At 36.7% G+C, this 22,983-nt stretch overlaps 2 protein-coding genes across 2 annotated transcripts; one reads left to right on the forward strand and one right to left on the reverse strand.

Annotated features, from left to right (window-relative positions):
- On the forward strand, nt 1-10,308 carry LOC129577701 (ubiquitin-protein ligase E3B-like). The gene is made up of 6 exons (XM_055465198.1): nt 1-249; nt 5,548-5,779; nt 6,846-7,030; nt 7,122-7,408; nt 7,498-7,687; nt 7,891-10,308. Exons 4-6 carry the CDS (start codon nt 7,286-7,288, stop codon nt 8,193-8,195), a joined length of 618 nt encoding a protein of 205 aa, XP_055321173.1. The 5' UTR covers nt 1-249; nt 5,548-5,779; nt 6,846-7,030; nt 7,122-7,285; the 3' UTR covers nt 8,196-10,308.
- LOC129577700 (rhythmically expressed gene 5 protein) lies at nt 9,559-22,593 on the reverse strand. The gene is made up of 3 exons (XM_055465197.1): nt 21,740-22,593; nt 15,238-15,418; nt 9,559-11,720 (listed from the first exon to the last, which is right to left on the reverse strand). Exons 1-3 carry the CDS (start codon nt 21,839-21,841, stop codon nt 11,155-11,157), a joined length of 849 nt encoding a protein of 282 aa, XP_055321172.1. The 5' UTR covers nt 21,842-22,593; the 3' UTR covers nt 9,559-11,154.
- Between the last annotated feature and the right edge of the window lie 390 nt (nt 22,594-22,983).

The raw sequence follows: 22,983 nt of genomic DNA on the forward strand, positions 1-22,983 counted from the left end.
AAAATCGAATTGGTTTAATCAAAGCAGAATCAGAAGTACATTATTTCTGATCGCTCAGTGCTGTTTTTGTTTCATATTTTTTGTCATAGTTTGTAATTATTTTCTATTGCGTTCTTTTTCTATTGAAAATATTCATTGCACTCCACATCGTACCATACGCACACATATAAACGGGAAGCAATAAATAGTCGCCAAAATTCGCGTAAAAAATCGTGAACCAACTTCAGTGAAATCGACGATTCAACAATGGTAAGTTTTCACATCATTCTCTTCACTTCATCATTTTCGCGTGCGCCATAATTCATGTACCTGTATGCAAGTCTCGCACATACACCATGGAATGTCCCAAGCAATGGCAACAACAGCCAAAGCAAAATATAACTGTCATGACGAACGAAACGAACCTCGATTGCAATAATAATCGTTCGAAGAAAACCTCATGCAAAGGTTGCTGCTTATTAACCCATTTTCTACCAAGGTGCAAAAGTGGGTTCGAAATTAGTAACCAATAGTCTATCTAGCATAATTTTCACCTGGAAGCCCAGAAAAAACTGTCATATGGAAAAATTTTGTTTGCAGTTTTTCCGGAAAATGGATTTTCCGGAAAACCATATTTTTGTAGGCTCAAAAACTGATCAATCAAAAACCGTTATCCTTTATTTAAGAATGTTAACTATAAGCCTATTTAGAGTTATTTTGACATGAAGAAATGAAAAAAAAATGTTAGATGGCAAATTCGTCTTGTAGTTTTCCAGAAAAGCCCCGGAAAATTTTTGTTCGATTTTTCGAACATTGGTCATTAGTCCGGTATTCTTTATTATCTCCAAATCCACCCTGGGCTTCCCCAAGTACCTTCTGAACATAGGCCCAGAGGACTTACACATTTTTAAGAATAATATTCAACACTTGCTTTTTGAGTATATGTCTGTTATTGTTGCCTATCTCTAGGTTGAGATATGAATAGGGATGGCCTTTGTTCGAAAAATCGAACGCTGGTAGAAAATGGGTTAATTGTTGATTAATCTGTATGTCGGTGAATTTAGCTAATAAATTTCATGTTCAGTTTCATGTTCTTCACTTCTCTCTCTCTCTCTCTCTCTCTCTCTCTGTGTGTGTGTGTGTGTGTGTGCATATTTTACACTTTTAATCACTTTTCTCGAAAAAAAAACAAAACAAAACGACAAATGCCGATAAGTCTCAATTCATTGTGGTTAATTTACAAAACCAAAATAAATCCAATTCAAAGTCAATTTGATTATCGGAATCACATTTTCATGTCAAAATATTCCATCCAATGGAATTGAAACTGTATGCGATATTGAAATGTTTTCGAGTCAAAAATGAGCATGGGAATCAAACGGAAGTGTTTGCAACCGAGAGATATTTTTGTGATAACATCAGATCGATTTAAAAAAATTCATTGTTTAAGGATATTTCGCATCGATGTTACCACCACCTTCAAATGTTTGACCATCACTGTTGATGTGTTGACGTTTGTGTGCCAGTGTTTGCCTGTTCAAAGTATTCAATTGTCTTCACACCAGCCAAAAATTCAGAAAGCCATCAAGTCAAACTAAAACAAAGCCGATTATCTGACGTGCATTCTACGCTCAACTATAGCTTTGTAGTTGATGCTGTTATTGTTGTTTTTGTTTTTTCTCTCTTTCTCTCTCTCTCTCTGTTCGTTTTTCAATACAATGCTGTGTTTTGAGTTGCTGGTCAACATTTCGTTATAGTTTACACACACACACACCAACACTCGCATTTGCCGTAAATTCAAATTGAACGAAAAGTTTCACTTTTTCTATTTGATCATCGAAGTAAATGGGAATAATTGGGAGACGCCTATGTTGCCTAGACGCATTTATGTAAATGAAGATATACCGCCGATATGATTAACATTGTCACTACACACTTTTGACAATTTAAATTGGGCATGACATTGTTCGAATATCATTTGATCCGCTTATTTGTGGGATTGTCATATGATTCGATTATGATTTCCCAACGACTCATTCTCTGGTGATTCAATTCCACTTTGACCGGCTTTAATTGGCATCGTTGAGGGAGCAAGTTGAAAATGCATTCGGACAATCAAAATTCATAGACGATTGGAGATCATGGTATTTGGCAATCGGAAATCGATCAAATGTTCATAACGCCATGCTCTGAATAAGGTGAGAAAAAAACCAGATGCGTTTCGACCACTTTTGTGTATCTCTCTTGCGTTGACCAAATGCCAATTTCATGCACACAATGTGGCAATCCCAAAAATGCTATATTTGCATCGAATGCCAATAAATGCTATTACTGACGCCATAGATACTTTGATGCTTTCGATTAATTTTCCAAATTACACATGAAATCGACTAAAATGCAATATTCCGCATGCTAAACAATGTCAACATCGGTCCATACACACAGTCATACATACAAACACTTTAGCCAGACGGTCAAATCTCTCTCAATAGCATTTGTTTGGCGAACGACTGGTCAATCGTACGCAATCGCAACACGTCACACGATTATAGATAGATATTGTTGGTTTCTTTTGCATTTGCGCGCGGGCGCTTATGGGCACACGCCATTCTCACACACACACACACACACCGCGTATTCGGTACCGCTCGGACGCCCAAACAATCCAAATCAAGTGTGGACAAATCTCGTAGACATTTACAAAACTTTCATTACATTTTACTAATATACACATCGTCGTCACACATGATTTCTCTTAAAAAGCCGTTCATATTCGCGCGTACAGTTCATCGTCTTTATTTTTCTTCTTCTTTTCTTCAATTTTTGTGTTCTTTTATCCTTCTCATATGGATGCACCTAATATGGATGCACCGCACCGTATTTGCTTGTTTAGACATTTTCACGATAAATTGACTCTCTCATATTTAACACTATGATTGTTCTTGGGGCACCCAGGGCCCCCAGCGAACTTTAAAGTTGAATAAAAGTACTAAACAGTGTATAAACCAACCGGAGTTAAGTCTCATTGTATTGATTGACATATACATATGTGTGAGTATGTGTAAAATACAGCCTGCCGCAAAACATGTTACGCTGTTAGCAGTTTTGTAGACTAGTTTATGTGCTACAACTTCGCCGTAGACATCAAGTCGTTATCTCTTATCAGTTACGCGAAAAGCCGCGAAAACGTGAAAAACGCGAATTTATAGTTTCTCATTTTTCAAGGAACTGATAAGAGATAACGAGATAGTGTCTATTGCAAAGTTGTAGCTCTGGTCGAGTACTACAACTTTAGTACAGACACCAGTCGTTATCCATTATCAGTTACACGAAAAAAATGATAAGAAAAAAATCGCGTTTTTCTCGGTTTTCTGCGGTTTCTCGCGTATTCCGCAAAACTGATAAGATATAGCGAAATAGTGTCTATGGCAAAGTTGTAGTTCTGGTCAAGTACTACAACTTCACTACAGACACCAAGTCGTTATCTTTTATCAGTTACGCGAAAAAATGATAAGAAAAAATTCGCGTTTTTCACGGTTTTCGCGGCTTTTCGCGTAACTGATAAGAGATAACGACTTGATGCTTGTAGCGAAGTTGTAGTACTTAAGCTGCTTTACAACACTTTGGTATAGACACCATCTCGTTATCTCTTATCAGTTTCGCGGAATATGCGAAAAACCGCAGAAAACCGTGAAAAACGCGAATGTTTTCTTATCATTTTTTCGCGTAACTGATACGAGATAACGACTTGGGGTCTGTGGCAAATTATAGTACTTGACCAGAGCTACAACTTTGCTTTGACACCATCTCGTTATCTTTTATCAGTTCCGTGAAAAATGATAAAAAAAACGCGTTTTTTCCCGGTTTTCTGCGGTTTCTCGCGTATTCCGCGAAACTGATAAAAGATAACGACTTGGCATCTTCGGCAAAGTTGTAGAGCAGCTTGAGTACTACAACTTCACCATAGACATCAAGTCGTTATCTCTTATCAGTTACGCGAAAAAACGCGAAAATGGTACGTGGTTTGAATGGTATTGTGGTTTGGCTCCCGTTTCATTGACGATTTCTATCTGGTTGTACAACCGCTGTCCACGGCAACGTGTACGTGAACGGCAACGTGTACGTGCACAACTATGCACCACCAAGCCCTTAAGCACCGTTGTAAGTTTTAATTAGTTCAAAATTTGTTCTTGTCCTGTTTTTGTCCATTGTGATCATTCGTTTTGTAATTGTCGTTGGCCTGTCATGTGAATTATTTGTGCTAGCGTCTTATTTTCAAGTAGCGTCTTATTTTCCGAACGTTGGTGATAGAAATTTTTATTCTTAGAAAATTGGTCGCTGTGCTCTTTTCATATTTTGTTTTTGTCTTTGCTCCGATTCTTGGCTCCTTGGTTTCTTGGTTTTTGTTGATTTCGTCATTGTTGGTGTTGTTGTTGTTCACTTGTTTCCTCATGCACACACGTGCACACTGCACACACGTAAGCTAACACACGTTTTTATTTATGATTCCAGATTCCAACACACAAAGTAGCCATATTTATACATTAAGTCAAGTAGAGAATAAGAGAAGGTATGTCATTTCAATTTCATTTTGGCAAACATTTGCGCTTAACTCATACCATCCATTTTACTCTTTTTTGTTGGTCATTCGTAATCAAAATCGAAACAAACATAAACCAAAAAAAAAACAAATTATCGATTCCAAAGAAAAACGTTTCACATAATTGTCATGTTTTTCCCTTTTCTTTAGTTCATATTGTTTCGTTCTTCTTCTTTGAATGAGAAAAAAAAAGAGTTGAGACAATTCTCCACACAAAAGCAAATAAAATACCCTAGAAATTACCTCCAAATTTTGCCAATATTAATTTTTTTCATTCGTTTTTTTTTTCATTGTTGCTGCAACGCGATGCAAATATTGAACACCGCGACATAATAGGTTTCAATCCGTTGAAAATAGTTGCAACGGAGTTAGAAGCACAAGCCTTATCAGTCGCACAAGACAGCTGCGAATGATGGTGAGCTAGCGTTATCCTTCTGAATCACTATCTCTTCAAATGAAATCCTATCGTAAAAATACCAATGAAACGTTTTAATGTTTCCACAGTTCAATGAATTCAATGAACATGGACACCAAATCGTAACATGAACTACTCCAATGTGGATGCACTGCAATCGCTTCAACAGGGTTTGAATACGAATCCGATGCAAGAGGAGAACCACTACTGAATTTACTGAAAGTACTGAAAACAACTGAATTTTTTTCTTGATACTAAAATGTACTGAAAACCGGTTTTGCAAATAAATTGCCGACCAAGCGGTCATTGCACCATAAATTTGAATATTGTTTAGTTAGTAAGAAATGGAATAAATGCACTTTAGTTGTTATTGACACTTTGGAGTAATCAGTTGTGTTTTATTGACTACCCATTATTAATGCTCAGACATTATTTGTGTTTTACTGACAACTCATATTAATGGTCAAACAGTACTTCAGTGTCAGTTTATGAATAAAAATACTTTGAAAAACATTTGTGTAAAAAAATCCGTTCTTGTTTTGTTTGGTTTTAGTCTTCGTGATTTCAGAGATGCACTGACATTTAAAAGGGTTGATGATACACACATCAATGCCGTAGAAATTTTCATTCGACAAAAATTGCCCGTAATTCTTGCCAATCGGAAGACTCACACAGATGTACAAGTACTAAATGATGAAGATTTCTTTGGTGAAATTTGTGTTCTGGATCCACCTTCATTTGAATTTATGGAAGGAGACGTATTCAAATTGTTGAAAGAACATCAGGTATGTTATAGCGGAGAATCATGCTTTTTGACAAATGTACTAAATTGAATGTTTCCTGTGTCGCCATCTCTGGTTGGTGATACTAATATCTTCTCGCACGGTTCTGATGAAGATTTTATTTATTGTTTATACAATTTTATACAAAATCACTTTTTCATTCATTAACTCAATTCAGAAAAGAAAATCACAGTTATTTCGACAGTCGAGTAACTTTGCATGCAAAATGCCTAAAACATAAGCGTGAAAAAATTGTCATCATCAAGTTTACACGGCACGATCAATTTCAAGTGTTGCAACTTTTTTTTGAAAGAAGCCGAATATTATCTGAAAAAAAAAAACACTAGTACAAAATAATAAATGGCAAATCATTCTTTTGTTTATTTGTGGACATTAATTCCCACATTTTCAATAGAGAGTGAATTTTTTCACACAACTCATAATTTCACAATCACGTGAATAGTACATTTCATTGTTCAATACCGACATTGAACACACCCTAACGTCAGCAATGGTATCTGTCAAACTTTACGCTCTGAAAATTACGCAAACATTTACGATACAACCGAATTGTATAGCCTCAACACCACCTCGGCACGACAAATTTCAAATATTTCGTTAGATCCGTAAAAATGAACTCAAGTATTTGAAAATGGTCGTGCCGAAACGATACAACCGAATTGTATGATGACAATTTTTTTACTCTTATGTTTTAGGCATTTTGCATGCAAAATAACTCGACTGTCGAAATAACTGTGATTTTTTTTTTCCGAATTGAGTTTATGAATGAAAAAGTGATTTTGTATAAAATTGTATAAACAATAAATAAAATCTTCATCAGAACCGTGCGAGACGATATTAGTATCACCAACCAGATGGCGACACAGAAAACATTCAATTTAGTACATCTGTCAAAAAGCACGAAAATCCCTAAGGTTCTTTAATTTTTTTTCTTTGTTCGGACGTTATTGGCACTTCCTTCTCGCCGGGTAATTAATGCCATTCGTCACTTCGTGTCAATCATACCAAAATCTCATTAACATTTCTATTTGTGCTTTCTTTTCGTTAGATACGCATTCGGAGAGTTTGACACTGGCATTGTATATGCATAAGCTGGTTTCATTTACATCGCCAAACACATGGGCTCTGTTGAAAGTGAAAAATTTGACGGTATTTTAACCCGGAATGTAACAGCTGTGCAGCAATGTGCTTGGTGCACTCGTTCAGAATGGATTTTTTTTTATCACATTACGGGTGAGAATGACATAATTGACATCCCGTCGAAAACTGGTGCCAACTAGACAAACTGGTTTTTTTTTCCTCTTCGTCTATGACTATTTTATAGCAAATACTGTTGAAGGGAACCAGCCGAACGAATATTACACTCAAACCGATCTCATTCAAAGCCGTCCTATCGCAAATTTTCCCGATTCACTGAAAGTATTCCAAACGCATACGATTCTGGAGCGAAGCCTTGATTTGCTGGCGAAAGAACAAAATATGTGAAAAATGAAAATCATAACAAACAGCATGAAAGGAACACAATCATTAGCTTTATTGGCCAATCTTATCCACTTATTCCATTTGGAGCCTATTGAAACGGCTACGAAATTCGGTTTTCCCACATTCACGGTAAACAATTGAACAGATTTAGCTTAAATTAAAATTGATGCGTACGCGCGTGTTTGTCTCATGATCATGAATGAATTTTGCTGTTTCAGTTTGTTTGCATGAAGCTGTTGCAAAGTATTCCACATTCAGTCGGACCGAAAGGTGATACATTCTCACAATGGCATGAACAATTAGGATGCTTCTCACCCAGCCCAGATGCACCTCTCAATGAAAATTTGTCACTGATCAAAAGACAACTGTATTTGTTATGGGGTCATCAAACAGTGAAACTGCTTCTAGGTAAGAAACACATTTTGTCTATGAAACTATTCTTGCTCACTCTTCCAATCATTCTTTCAGTTTTCTCTGTCCTTTGTTTGCTTTCTTTTTCTCCCTCGCTCGTTCCAATCTCTTTCCCAGTTTCCCTATAGCAAAATTTAATTGAAAAATTTCATTTAAATAACTCGAATTAATTTAAAAAAAAATTGTAAACCATCTTTCAGGTGACAATTTAAAGGAGTTGAAAATGGGCTACGAGAAAATCGAATATGCATTACCACAACAAGGCTCTGGGAATTCGTTGAAACGTGCCTTGAAGCGAACACAATCGAAATCAACGCAAAGCAAAGCGAGCAAACCGTGGCGCAAACTGGGCTTACCGGAAATATCCAAAGTGGTCATCGTTTGTTCCATGTATCATGCGGCATTGCAAACGCTATTTCAATTGAAATTGGACATTCCATCCGGCCTCTGTTACAATGACAAACTTTTACACGATCTATTTATATACTACCTCGTTAGGCATTAATTGTGGCTTAAAATCGTTCTTAGAACTCCTATCGCTCGCTTCAAACATCTATCCACCGACACTTTTGATGTTATTGCTAATTTGTAATTTAATTACACACTATGTGACGTGAGTCAATCAATCGTAATCGATCTAAAACGTTAAAATCTCACACATTCTCATTTCTGCGATTCACATTCGTCCAAGCACAAAAACAACAACAACCAAACAATCACCACATCAAATGTTAAACATGACTTGTATAGAAAATAAAAAATGATACAATCTGATGCTAAAATGATGAAAAAAATGATCTGGTTTGATTCGACTTCAATCACTGGAATCACACCAATATGTACTAAGAAATTATACGAAAATATTTTTCTTTCTGTAGCTTATAAGAAAAGAGCGAATAAATGCAAAATCGACTGCAATTTATCATACATTTCAGATGCGATGGTCACCAATATGAAGACTATGAAATCAATATACGACGACAATCATAGTATTTGGACTACAACAATCAATTTATCATCGTCATTACGATCATATGCCAATGAAATGATTTCTATTGAAAAGCCGCTGGCGGTGCCATCAAATCGATTATTCGACCATTTTATTGGCTGCCGGCGAAACATTAAGTTTTCCAATTCAAACACCGTGCTTTACATGTTTAAATGATTGAAACTTGCAATTTTGACTACTTTCAGGCGTTGTTGTTGTGTTTTTCAATGCAATTAAGATAGAAACTTTGTGATTACATGTTAGTTCATGAATATTTTCACTAGTTTCGCTCTTGTCACATTCTGTACATTCAGTGTCCATATGAATCAATGTATTTTTGGTTTTTGCTGTCGGATCGCGAGAAGAACAGCATGAAAATTTACAAAAAAAAAAGTTTAATCAGATTTAGTGCCGTTTGCAATTTTGAATAAAATCAAATAATTATTTACTCTTATATTCCACCCAAAAAAGCATCCTTAGCATAGAGTAGTGGCTTCGAACGTTCGTTCGTTCGACAATTTGAAAAAAAAAAAATTTTGGTTTGTTCGTTCGTTCGACATTCATTTTGTTCGATGTTCAACAAAGTTTTTTTTATTTCAAAATCTCTCGAATAAAATTGGTATTACTATGAAAAATTATAATAAAAGCTAAAAAAAGCATGAGCTGTAACGATTACATTATAAATTTGATCAATACATCGAATTTTCTAGTCTGCAAGCGACTCCTTTTTTCAACGAGTTTCAATTCCTGAATTTTCCATCTTTTTCTCTTTGAAGGCTAACTTTTCGAAAGATATTATTTTCAAACCGCCCAGTGAATGGTCAGTAGAAAAACGGTAATTGGAGGGAGAGGGAAAACAGATTGCAAAATCAAACAGAGATTTATATTTAATTTTTAATTTTATTCTTTATTCAATTCAAATTAAATATGTTTATTTTATCGATTTGTTCCTCTTTTTTGTTTAAAATCTATAAATCGTATTTGCTATCAAAAATCACATCGTTCTGCTTAAAATACAACTGATGTCTTGGTCCCGTTGTGTGGATCAATCTAACACCTGTCATTAGTCTAGCTTAAAAATCTATTTTAGGCTCGTGGTGTCGTGTACGCAGTTATTCCGTCCGAAATGGCATGTTGATGTTCTTGTGTTTTATTTGCATTGCCAAAAGATGCTAAAAATCAAACGACCATAAATGTCATTAAACGTATGGAATAATAGCGCACCCACACCCATCGATTTTAAAATAAACAATCCAAGTGTGGTTAAAAAAAGGAATAAATCATAATTCAATTTTCCAAACATTTGGAATACATTTAAAGTACCTTTCAATATCACAAAAGATACACACACAATCGAGCGAAAAGAAATCGTTTACGATTTTTTTCTTTGCATTGTCAATAATAATTTGTGTCAATTGTCGTCGTCCGAATGCGAGCACCGTACAAATGTGACATATCACAGCCATAGAAATGCAAAGCACGCACTTCTATTTGCCAATGATTCCATATTCGGTTTCGACTGCGACGCACGCATTGACTTTCATTCTCATTTTTTGTTAACAAACAAACAAACAAAAAATACATATTTAAAACTAATAATACCTAGTTACAAGACACAAGAAAAGAAAAATAATACATAAATGTGCGCTGACTATTTACAAATGAATGAGAGAAAATTATGAATTATTTTTTGTCAAAGAGAATTTCGCAAAAAAAAACAATACAGAATGAATTTTGATGGTAGTTATGAAATGGGTCTGAGTGTGTGTGTGTTTGTGTAAATAGAAAATAGAAATCATTCTTGGTGCTCCAAGAAACAGGTCGACTGACAATTTTTGCTCAATTCTACAAAGTGTGTCGACGCAGCGATACACGGACGACATTTTCTATTCGAATGCAATTTCATACCTCCGAAAACTAAAACACCGACCGATCGCCACTCATCGAGTTGATTTCCAAATAACAAATTATTGTCAATCGGCAACATTGTCATTTATGAAAACATTCGTTCGTTTGTTCGTTCATTGTTCTTTTTTTTGGTTGTCAAAACAAAATGGAAAATTCCGAATTTCGACCAGAAAAGTGATTGTGCGGTGGAATTTTAGAGTCGATCATTGGAAACGGTTTATCGAAAGAACAGTTGGATTCACAACGAAAATGCTCTATGCGTCTTTCTGTTATCGTACCTTAACATTCCAATTCGAATGATTGACTTCTTAAAAATCCATGGCCAACACCAAAGCTCGTGCGATTTTCCTGGATATTTCTCATGATTTTTTCTTTCTCTTTGTTTTGGACTTTTCATATTCTTTTATATAAATTAAATAAATTATTTTACTAAAATTAAATGTTTAAGTAGTTATTATTGAGCTAAATGTGTGTTGGATGTGTGTTTGTGTGCATGTTAAAATTATCATCTTTGTTGGGTTTGATTTTGTGCGATTATCTAAATAAATGTCGAACATCCAAAATTGGTTTAATGTTGATTTTTCGGTGTTCGTCTTGTGATCGTTCGATAGTTTGTGTAAACGGATGAGTCTGGCATGATGCGTGCTCTTGATGCTTGAGCAATGGGTGCCGGTGCGGCTGGAGCTTCAAGGCGTGTTGATGGTTGTTTTGACATTGGGAAAAATCCCGATCCAATTGTCATCGCTTCACGATCATCATCGATTGGAAGTGGTTTGGTTTTGTCTTCATCGACTGGTGTACCATCCGGTTTAACACGAACAATCATTGGTCCAATTAGATAATTTGATGGTGCATTTACTGCTGGTAAATCGTATTGAAAATCAATGTTCGTTGCAAATGGCAAATGATTGGCTGGCTCTTCGTAACCATTGTTTCCATATGACATATCCATGTCCATGCCATAGTCAACTTTCTCAGGTTTATTTTGTTGTTTTGGCTTTTCTTCTTCATCGTCCATACCATCAAACAATGGATTACGTTCGAACAGGCCGGTTGGTTGACGAATTGGAGCTTTTGTTGTTTGTTGCTTCTTTGCTTGCATCATTGGATGTCCATCCATAATCGAGTCCCAGACTAAAAGAGAAGATAAAAGATTATTAGAATCCATTTTTGAATTGAAAATAAAAGCAGAAAAAGGTGAAGAAATATTTATTAGAAGGAAATCATTAGAATCGACTTAAAATCCAAAATAAATCAGTAAAAACACTCTTTCATCGAAATAGCGTCAAAAAATGAACACGCTTCATTTTAGCGAACCCTCAATTTAGGTCATAGCTCAGCATATTGCATTCAAAGTCAATCAATTTTAATTAAACTTTTTTTTTAATTAGCTATAGCGAGAAAGAAATTGCACCCAGCAAAGTCAATGAGTTCAATGTTGACATGCAAACAAATTTACGTGATATTATATGCTTTGGGCTTGGCCCGCCGATAATTTATACCGATAATTTTGCACACACACTCTCTCTCCCTCTCTATCTCGCTAATACAGAATCGTCTGATTGCGTGTTATTTTCGTTATCGATTATGCTCAATTTACCTACTTAGGAAAATCGTAAAAGGTGAATGCTATTTTTTCGTCGTTGTTGTTGTTGGTGTTGCTATTCTACTCTCTGTCATAAAATCTGTTACATTCAAATCGTAATTTTTATGACGTTGTTTGGTGCGAGCATGTGTGCGCGAGCGCGAGAAAATTGCAACACTCAATTTCCATTGTATCTGCCGTACAAGCAAGGTTACTTCCCAATAGCTAAGTATCCTTCCGTCTGAATTCAAACAGTTTCAGTTTCTCATAATATTCAATGCAGTGAAATAAAATTGAAACTTATCTATTTCCATGATCAAGTTTTATTGCGAGAGAGAAAAAAGAAGAAGTGGTTTGCCCGTGTGGCTATAAAGTATCTTAGTCTTGGTTTAATTCTACTTTTTTTTATGGATTTTCCCATTTTTTCCCGTTTGTTCGGTTTTTTTTTTTTGCATCGTTGCAATTGTTTCGAAATTTCACAATTGGAATGCAACCAGAATTACATGCACACCGATCGCACAAATAAAAAATCGGTGATGCGCTTGTGTGGGTGAAGCTCAGATATTTACACAAAAATAGAAATCAAACTAGTCTGCCTGAAGTAGATGAGGGAACATCAGATGCACTCACATCGCGCGCACTTGTTCAAATGTGTGATAAATGAGCGATTTAGCGATTAAACCGCATTCAAGAATCATTGCACATACGAATGCGGTGGGAGCGAAAGTGAGAGCGAGAGCGAGAGCGAGAGCGAGACCGAGTGAAGGAGAAACACAAGTCTCGATTGCATTTTAAAATGCAAAGGCCGCGTTTAAGTCACGATTTATGAGTTTAATTTACAATTTAATTGTTATTTTGTGTTGAAGCTGCTGTTTATAAATACGCTTTTTTGTGTGTTTGTGCCTTGCTATTCTTGTTGAATTCTACACCCTTCAACCGAAGCACATTCAGTCATCAGTTTGCTATTTTTGTTGTTGTTGTTATTTTGAAATATTTTCGTTGAACTGGATGCGTAACCAATACAATTGCAATGGGATGTCATAGTGAATAGGTTGCCATAAATCAGAGCCATGACCATTGTAGACGACACATGAGCAGCATCTGCCAGTGCAGGTCGCGCTTGTGTTGTGTGTGCATTCTAAATCGCAGCCCAGCTCGCTCGCTTACATTCATGGGAAAACAGGCGCATTGAATTTGATTCCGATATTGTGTGTCTGTGGTTATTTATTGGTACTGAACACTGGCTCGGCTACGATCGCGAACCGATTAAATCGGATGAGAGCGGATCTGATAATATCGTCGGCTGCAAACTTGGTTGGACAAGCATACAAAATGCCAAAGCCCAGACGAACGGATAAAATATGTATATATATAAAAATGTTTGTAGAAAATTACTTAATCTGACACACAAGAGGCATCGCATTCTAAAAATAGAATATTGCATCGTGCATTAAAAATCGCAATTAGTAATTGAAATTGTGCTTTCCGTTCGTTCGTTGGTTGGTTGGTTGGTTGGTTGGTTGGTTAGTTGTTTCTGTGATTTGTAATTAGAGACTCTCGATATGTTGATGGCTGGCTTGCATTACGATTGAATTTCTAGATTGAGTGTGAGAGCACGCTACGCGCATCGAAGTCTCTCGAAGCTTTCGAATTTGCTGCTCATGTTCGATTCGACGAAGAATGAGAAGGAAAACAGTAGAAAATTGAAGATTCTTGAATCTTCACGCTTCGGACACTTGGAATGCGGTTAAATAACGATGTACATTGTACAGCTCTTTTTTTTCGCCAGTTTCGTTCGAGAGAGAAAAAAACCCCAAAAACAATGGCTTGCACGAGAATAATGAATGAAAATTCAGTGCAAAAAAAATATCGGCAATGAACACATGGGTTAGATAAATGTCGGCCGATTCGAAATGGTTTGCCGTGAAACCAAACCAAAAAAGACAGTACATGCAAAGAAGAATAGTGCTGGATTAATTTTGTCTCGGAGCCGACGCGACGATGCACGTAACTGAATGAACAACGAAGACGAAGATGAAACTAAACCGTGTGCTAGAATAAAAATGCCAACTGAATATTGGCTCATCATGACAAAGAGCGTCGCAAAATGTTGCAACTAAGCATGGAACGGATCAACGTGTTGCATACACACCATGTGAGATCGAACGTGCCATGTTTTATTTGTGCTCAACAAAGACGATGACGGCGGAGGCACCAGTGGCTACCAACGCGCAACTCGAGCGTGTACGCTTCGCAAACCCATTCGCATCATCATCCAACAGAAACAACGAAAACATCTTAAAAGCAGATGATTAGATAACCAGCGGTAAACAAAAATACTCATCAACCACAACGAGAAGCGAGAAAAATAATAAAATAAACGATGAAATAATGCGGCAATGTGTTACATTTTAACTTGATTGCGAACAACAATGCATCTCTTGACTTTCCTGTTTTCAGCTTTCGCTGTTGTGTCGGACAACGACAACGACGTTTCATTTCAAAATTCTGCGAAAAATTTATTTACTTCTCTGGTTGAATTATGTACTATTTTAAGATGAAATTGTTCGAATTTGCATAACAGGCAATCACGCGCATTCGGATCAATATGCGCCATTATTTTGAGAAGAAGACAACCACAAGCGAAAACAAAACGTCGCCACCACCGCCGCCACCGCAGCGCAAAAAACACAATCATAATTTATTTTTATGAAGTTTAGTGTCAAACAAAATGAGGTGACTGCTGTAAGGCATTCCATCGGAAGAAGTGAAACTATCCGTCATGCATTGGCATGATTTGCGTGGCTAAATGCCGCTTTAACACATATCATCGAAACAAAATCGAAGGAAAATTAAAAGTGGTCATCATCAATACGAAAAGTCCAGCCCCGACAACCAAATAAAAGTGAAGATGAATTGAACACCATTCGAGCTCATGTGATTTATGGATTCGCTTATTTATGTGTTTGTGTTCATTTTCCATATATATATATATATTTATTCCACGTTAAAGAGGTCATCTTCAAAAAACTATTTCGAAAAATGAGAAAAAAAATTGATACTTACTTATGTCGTTGGCACTACGTTGATATGGATCCATGGCATCCAAATGTGATTCGTTCATTTTCTCCAATTTGGTAACACCAAACGTCAATAAATCGTGTTTGCATTTTGTAACCGATGGGTCTCCGTTCGATTTACAATATTTGCTCACTTCTTTTGCAAACATCGAGTATAAATGTGACATCTGTGCATTGTGTATGGGAAGAATTCCGGGCGAAAGTCCGACACACACACACCGAGAGAAGAAAAACAATGAGAAAGAAAGGAAACAAAAATAAAGTGAAAATCGATTAGTTTTACTTGTGGTTGGATATGTTTTTTTCTTGTTTTGTTTTGTTTGTCACTATGTTGTATGTGTTCCTGTGTGTAACAATTTGACACAATTGACGATTGCGGTCGATTGCTTCATCGATCATATTCCAAATTCATACGTTTAAAATCGTGTGTACCATTACAAATATTTGAAATTTGCTTATGGAGCAATCCGTTTTGCGGGCATGTTTTGCCGCATAAATAATGCATTTATCGATATGGTCACACTCTGCGGTCGCATCATTCTCATCAAAGACTGACGGTGTTTTTGTTTCGTTGCTTTTTTTCGGTTGTTTGAATTTCTCTCTCTCTCTCTCTCTCTCTCTCTCTGGTGTAAAATTATGTAATGGCATGTGTCGCCTTATTTTCTGCCTTTGCAATCATGCACGATACACACAACGCGTGGCATCGGGAATATGCGTATCGTATCTCTACGCAATATCTGCGTTATATCAAAAAGCGCAATCGATTTCAGCGACACACAGAGCGAGAGAGAGAGAGTGACACATTCAGAAAGAAACCCGTAGTCGTAGTCGTAGTCGTCGTCGTCGTCGGCTAATCATGCATCCAATGTAATTTTTTGATTATATTGCCAATTGCAACCGAGTAATTACCAATGAAATGAAGAAGAAATCGAGTAATTTAGCAATAATCGGTATAATCGCCCTCAATGCGGTTGCTGTTGCCATTGCTGTTGGCTCAATAAGTGAGTGCACGCGCACGCATATGGAAATTTTCTTCATATTCACAACGAATGAAAACCTTCAATAGCACGAAGAAACACAAAAAAATCTGCTTGTGGCGATATTTGTCAATATTGGCAGCTAGTGTGTGTCGATCTGCCTCCAAACACCATAATTACGCACAACGAAAAATTAACTCATTCATCGCGCATACAAACAGGCTGGGGCAGGCATGCAGGCGGGCAGCAGCGTTTGTACACATGTTAAAATACAACGAAAAGCCATTGCCCAAACGTTCAATTTGGTGAATATTCAAAGTGTGCAAAATAAACTCACACACAAAAATCAATTCAAAAAGCAAAATGAAGCTTTAATTTGAATAAACAGGTAGATTGGTGCAATCGTTATTGGATAAAAAATAAATTAAAAACGAAGCAAACGAAAAACAACAACTCCATTTCGACAATGTATGCGCAAAGCCGAGCAAATGAAGACAAAAAAAACTACAGCCAAATTCCATATGCTCATCAAAAAAAAAAAACTTAGAAGCAAATGTAATATTAATTGTTTAATTGTCGATAACATATTTGTTCGTGGTTGTTTTTGCGGTTGTTGTTTCTTCATTTGTTGCAATTCATTTTACAAATGCATACACAGACATTTTGATGATGGTTTTGGCAGTGCAATTCACCGACGCTCGATTATACACCATTGACGCTTCCAACTCATTTTTCTAACGATATTCGGAACGGCGTTGATGGTTTTTTTTTCGGTTTTGTGCTTTGCATTGAATTTCTGTTCGATGCAGCACTTTTGTATTCAGAGTATTGTGTGTTTTTTTCTGTGATTTTTATCAACATACACACACACACACATACAAAAAAAAAACACAGATCCTTTTTGATCAAATGCAAACATGCTTCAATTTTATGGTTACAACGTGATTAAATGAGCATAGCAACTGTTATAAATGCATACGTTTTGTGAAGCAACAACCTATTACATTCGTTCAGTATTGATAAAAATAATTCACAGTAGCGCGACCAGAGTGTGTACATTATTATTCGCATACCGAATTCAAAAATTTAGTTTTGCAAAACAAATGCAACGAACAAAAAGCAACAGCTCAACGGCAGCTTAAAAACGAAGTAAAGAAAAAAAGGTAACGGCAAACCTTTTAAAAATAAATAAATTCACTCAACAAGTAATTTTTATTATTTGTTGGCTTTCACATAGACACCGACGCGTGCGCGTCAGCACGTACATGGAAAATCGCTAGAATTACCACACACACAAACGTGAACAGCAACAGCAGCGAAAAAAAATCCAAAACAATTCAAACGAAGGAACCAAAAATTGTAATGCGTTTGCAGTTTCAATGTTTTTGTGGCTGCACATTCATAGTTCACATTCACACCGATTTATCGCGATGTTTTTTTTTTTGGTTTGTGCGGCTCGTTGTTTTTGTTAAATGTGCAAGCGCATAGAAAAAAAAACAACAATGAACAATAAACAAAAAATTAATATCCAAAGCAACGTCTCTTTGGGCTATTGTCTATGTTTCTAGAGCTTTCGCTTCGACATTTTTGTTGCATTGGTTTTGTTGTTATTGTGCGCGAGTCGGTGTGCGTGTGCGCGTGCGCACATTGGTTCAATAGCCAAAATCAGCGTTGATGAAAAGTGCTTCGTGTGCGCGCAACAATTCATATTTTAATTGTTTCGACCGTTTTACCAAAATGCTTGCATTTATCACACTTGCGCTCATGTCTTTGTGCTTTTCCCAATGGGCGCCGACGTTTTTTCTTTTCTTTCTTGAATTTGTTTTATTTTTTTTTTCCAACAATTTACTATTTTTTTTATCACATATACATGAAGTGAAAATCATGGTACTGCATTGCACTGCAATCGACATATACGCGTAGACAAGTAATGTAAACAGGCAAGCAGCAGCAAGAAATGGAGAGTGAGAGAGAAAAAGTGGCCAAACCGCTAAGAAGATATTTAAAAAAAGCACACACATTGTAACCATCGTACACAATACCATTTGAATATTGTATGCAAGATTAGTTAAAAAAAAATGGACACATTTCGTGTGTGAGGCGAGTTAGTTGACGATTTGGTTGCATGCCACATGATCATTCAATGAGGAGAAATGCGAATCGACCTCGTCGGTCATCGGTACACACAAACACACACACACACTCGGACACTCACATGCTTGACTAAAAGCTTTTTCGTTGGTTTTGTATTTGCGAGAGACAGTTCATGTTTTCCTTTAAATACCGAAAAATAGCCGTAAAAGCAATGCCGATGAAAGGCACAATAGTGAGAAAGAATGAAATAAAATTATATTTATATAAAAACGACGCGTAAAAATTAAATAATTAAACAATAAATCCGAGGAGCGAGTGCATAAAATGAAATTCGGAAATCGGGCAAGTTGTATTTTCGGCGTACATAGGTAACATTGTAATTGGCTTTATTTTGTGAGTGACTTTCTGGTTCCGTTAATTTTTTTTTATTTCTTTTCGCTTGTTTATATCTCTCACTTAGCATTTCACCTACAGATTTTGTTTCTTTTTTCGTTCGTTTGCTCATTCACTTGCTTCGTTCACATTGAATGGTGCAGTATTTCATCTCATTTTGACTTTAATCATAACAATTATCTCGTTGTTTGCACATTTCTTCTTTTTCTGCTGCTGCTGCTGCTGCTGCTGCTGCTGTATGGCATTCAATGGCGGGGTATGGATTTTTATCGCACGTTTTTAACCGCGCAATGTCGTGCCCAGAAGAGAAAATGTATCAATGACAAAAACACCGAAACGAGAGACACACAACTCTCAACCAGATTCAGATGCATGCATAGACACAGACCGATCGAGATGGAGAAAGGAAAACCCGAATAAGAGAACGAACTTGAGAAATGCTGGCGCGCGTAGATTTAACATTCGAGCGGAATCAAGCTTACTCTCATATTACGTTGCATATTTTCGTTGGTTGGTGGTTTTGTTGATGTGTGTTGTTGTCGTTGTTGTTGTTGTTTCTTTTTTTTTATTATTTTTGTTGCTCTTTCATTTCGTGTGGCTTTCAAGTCACAGCAGTCAATGTACAAGGCAAATCGATAGTGGCCTTAAACATGAACTGACTCTGAGTCGTTTTGATCCATACACATACCGCTGAGAGTGTATCGATCTAGATATTGCTGTTTATTTTTATTATTGTACCAATTTTAATACGAAACATATGAGTATATTGATCTCTGGTTCGATAGACGCACAGACCGGACCCATGAGCAGCAACAAAAAATCGACTGTATTCGTCGACGATTTTGTTTTTTTTCTTTTCAAATGTGTAATTAATCTCTGAACCGATGAGTTATCACATTGAATTGAAGAACCAAAAAGGGCGCATTTGAATCAATCCACATCATCGCTCATGCGACCATCGAGAGTACGGTCGAATGTGAACATAACGGATAATGGTATGTTTCACACCATTTTCACACGTTATTGCGTCGCATCGTCGGCTCACTCGAAAATTGATTTCACAAACAACAAAAGCAAGAAGAGGTAAAAAGCAACAACTCAACTAACCGCAGTTGTTAAATGAAGCATGTGTGCAAATTGAAAATGGAATGCCGCCAAAAAGAAAGAAACGAAAGAGAGCAGGCGAGCGAGCGAGCGAACGAAAAAAAAAAATCAAGAGCTGAATAGAAACTCTATTCATACGCGCTACATCTCGATTTCCATCTAGCCGCTATGATCGCTATCGTGCTGAAATTATAAACAGAGAGCCCAATTGAAAATGTGCTGCAATTGAAATCTCTCTGTTTGTATATCCATATGGGTTCTATGTGGCAAATGCGAAAAAATCAGCAGCAGCAGCAGCAGCAGTTAGCAAACGATTGTGTTTTAATCATGTGTTTATAACGGTTTAAAAATTTTGCTCTGGCTGCTGTTGCTGCTGCTGCTGCCGTAGCAAGCAGTAGATCTTCTTTGTTTGGTTTGTTTGCCGGCCATGTTTGATGCCGGGATTAGCACTGCTCATTTTCGATCAATTTAGCGATGCAGTGCGTGCGATGTGTGATTTCGGTTTCGGAAAATCATACGATCCATCGGCAAATCAGCACATAATCTCTCGCCACCACACTCTGGGTGTGTGTGCTTAACATTTGTGTTCTGTTTTTTGTTTTGTTCGTTGCGTTGCTTTTTGCGTTGTACAATCAGTGTAACAATTGCATTCAGAGAGACACGAGCAAAACAATTAAATTGAAATGAAACGACTTATTTACCATTCAACTAACTCAGTCTAATTGTAAAATGATTACTTCACATGAATGAGAGAATTTTTATGTGGAGCGCGAGGGCGCGCACACATATTCATTCGCTCTCGGTCGAATGCAAAATGCGACGAAAGAGAAAACTATACGAAATGCGCGTACTTCGTGCGTCTAACTGTGAGTGTCTTGCACGTATATATGTATTAATGAAATTACTAGCGACCAAAACAATAATAACAAAACAATAACATTTGCAGCATTTCAAACAAATAAGTAATTATGCAAAACAAATGCGATTTATATTCATGGCAAATGGCAAATAAATGCTTCAGATTTTTTTTTCTCTGTTCATTTTTTTTTAGAATAATTGTGCTATTTTACGTGTTATTGTTGATGTTATTGTGGCTTTCGGGGTAAAATCTAGCATTTATTATATTTATTGTATGGAATGAGGCGTTTCGAATGTACCATCATCAATCGTACCAAGTCATCGCCGCACGGTGACAGAACAATCACCATATTATTTCCAAGTTCGAACCAATGTGTATGTGTTTTGTATGTTCAATAAAACCTTTTAATTGTTTGGCTTATGGAAATGACACAACAACTATCCAGTCTATCTCCGGTGGTGCGATGAATCATCGAAAAATGTTGACCACAAAATACAAACTGGAATGACGATGGCACAATGCGTAAACTGATGCCGAAGGAAAAAAAAAACCTCAACCGATGCTGAACAAAAAAGCGGATGAGCCATCTCATTGCCTGGCATTTGTACGTATTTTTTTCCCTCTTTCTCTCTGTCTTATGCAAATGTTGAGTACATTTCAATTTCAAGTATATGATCTTTTACCGGATTGGATATTGTTGCCAATAAAACGAAAATGGAAGTGTGATTTTCAGTTTTGTTTCGTTGTTCGTGTTTAACTCGAATTTTGTTTCGTTTTGTGGTTGAATTGGTGAAGATGACACCAGGAATCATACACATCACTTCAATAGCCTTGACGATTTGCGCGCGTACGCATGAAAAGTGCCAATAATAAGTGCCATTGATTGTGCGATTCGATTTTAAATCGCGGCAGAACACGAAAGAATGAATTAACAATTATACACAAAATTAATGATCATTGGAATGAGAACGCGTGAAACTACTTAACTTGAAAAAAAAGAGAACATAGTAACAGACTGTGAAGAACAAAACAGCAAAAAAAAATGGCACTATTTCACTTACCTTTTCAGTACGACCAAGGAATTCCCACATCGGAATGGCAGAGCCGGAACACATTGACAACAGTGTTGTCAATACGGCAATCGAATAAATTATTTTAACCATCTTGGTATGTCGCGCCTCTCCAAATATTCTCAAAAAGTAACCGTTCACTTTCTTCTAATTGTGAACAAGTGTCGCGATTTGCAACAACTTTCTTGTCCCACTGAATTGGTTTTTAAATTCGGCCACACGATTCAACGAAGAAATTCAACAATTGTCGGTGATTTTGTTTGTTTTTTTTTCGTTGCTTTTGATTGTATGATTTCTCTTCAAGTGTATTTTTCTTTCTTTCTCTCGCTCTCGATGGCTCGTTACTTTTTAATAACTTTCGATCAGATCAGTTTAGCTGCAATTTTCTTTCACTCGGGCGCACACTGTGTTCGATATAGATCTGTTTTCGTGTTCTGTGTTCGAATACTGATGCTGCTGATGCTTTTTAAATTTCTTTTCTTTTTGGAAAGGTTCGTTTCGTGTTTTGTATATTCTTTTATTCCCAAACGTAAAATTTAGTTCCGGTTTTTCTCTCTGTTTTTTTTTTCGTTTCCAAATTATCACACAATAAACAATAACAATGGAGAGAGAAATTAGTTGCCAAAAACAAAAACAAAAATGATAATAATCGGCGTTCAATGTTTATAGTTTTTGCTTCATTTCACGTAAATCACGTTTTTGATTTAGTTGGCTTTATCTTTACCTTGGCACTTATGAAGTAAAAATTTTGAAGTAACGAAAATGTGTTTCGTTTAGAAAAATAAAAGGCGATATTCGTTGGTTGTGTTTTCAGTTGAAACTTTCGTTATGGAATGAGTAACCGCATCGAAAATCGCACAACTTTATATATACAGACGATCGGCTTTGCTACTGACGTCACACAACAGCAACCGCCACACACACAATACACGTACATCCGCCAGTGTGCTCTCTGTATCGGCGCTCGCATGCTCGCATGGAACGGCGACGGCGACGGCGACCGGCGACCGACGCACGCTTATTCGCTCGCCATTCATTTCAATACTGTTTCGAAGGTAGACGCGAATAAAAGCGAGCAAAGAGAAGAGCGCAATTTTCGTGTTGCGATGATAAAGAAGACGACGATGACGACGGCGACGACGCCGAAATATAGTAAATCAACAAAGAGAAGCAGCAGAAGCGGCATCAACAAGGCGGCAATGACTGTGTTAAATTATGAATTTTTCAATTCGATC

The sequence above is a fragment of the Sitodiplosis mosellana genome, unplaced genomic scaffold, assembly GCF_009176505.1.
Source record: "Sitodiplosis mosellana isolate CC-2019 unplaced genomic scaffold, AAFC_SMos_1.0 Smas_scaffold_6197, whole genome shotgun sequence".
Taxonomy (NCBI): Eukaryota; Metazoa; Arthropoda; class Insecta; order Diptera; family Cecidomyiidae; genus Sitodiplosis; species Sitodiplosis mosellana.

What these genes read in the sequence shown, in the direction of transcription:
- LOC129577700 (XM_055465197.1), bottom strand. Translation starts at nt 21,841, where the DNA reads ATGGTTAAAATAATTTATTCGATTGCCGTATTGACAACACTGTTGTCA. An exon ending in TCCTTGGTCGTACTGAAAAG is followed by an intron (nt 15,419 to 21,739) that starts GTAAGTGAAATA and finishes CACAATGCACAG; the next exon opens with ATGTCACATTTATACTCGAT. An exon ending in ACGTAGTGCCAACGACATAA is followed by an intron (nt 11,721 to 15,237) that starts GTAAGTATCAAT and finishes CTTCTCTTTTAG; the next exon opens with TCTGGGACTCGATTATGGAT.
- LOC129577701 (XM_055465198.1), top strand. Translation starts at nt 7,286, where the DNA reads ATGAAAATCATAACAAACAGCATGAAAGGAACACAATCATTAGCTTTA. An exon ending in TCGGTTTTCCCACATTCACG is followed by an intron (nt 7,409 to 7,497) that starts GTAAACAATTGA and finishes TTGCTGTTTCAG; the next exon opens with TTTGTTTGCATGAAGCTGTT. An exon ending in AACAGTGAAACTGCTTCTAG is followed by an intron (nt 7,688 to 7,890) that starts GTAAGAAACACA and finishes ACCATCTTTCAG; the next exon opens with GTGACAATTTAAAGGAGTTG.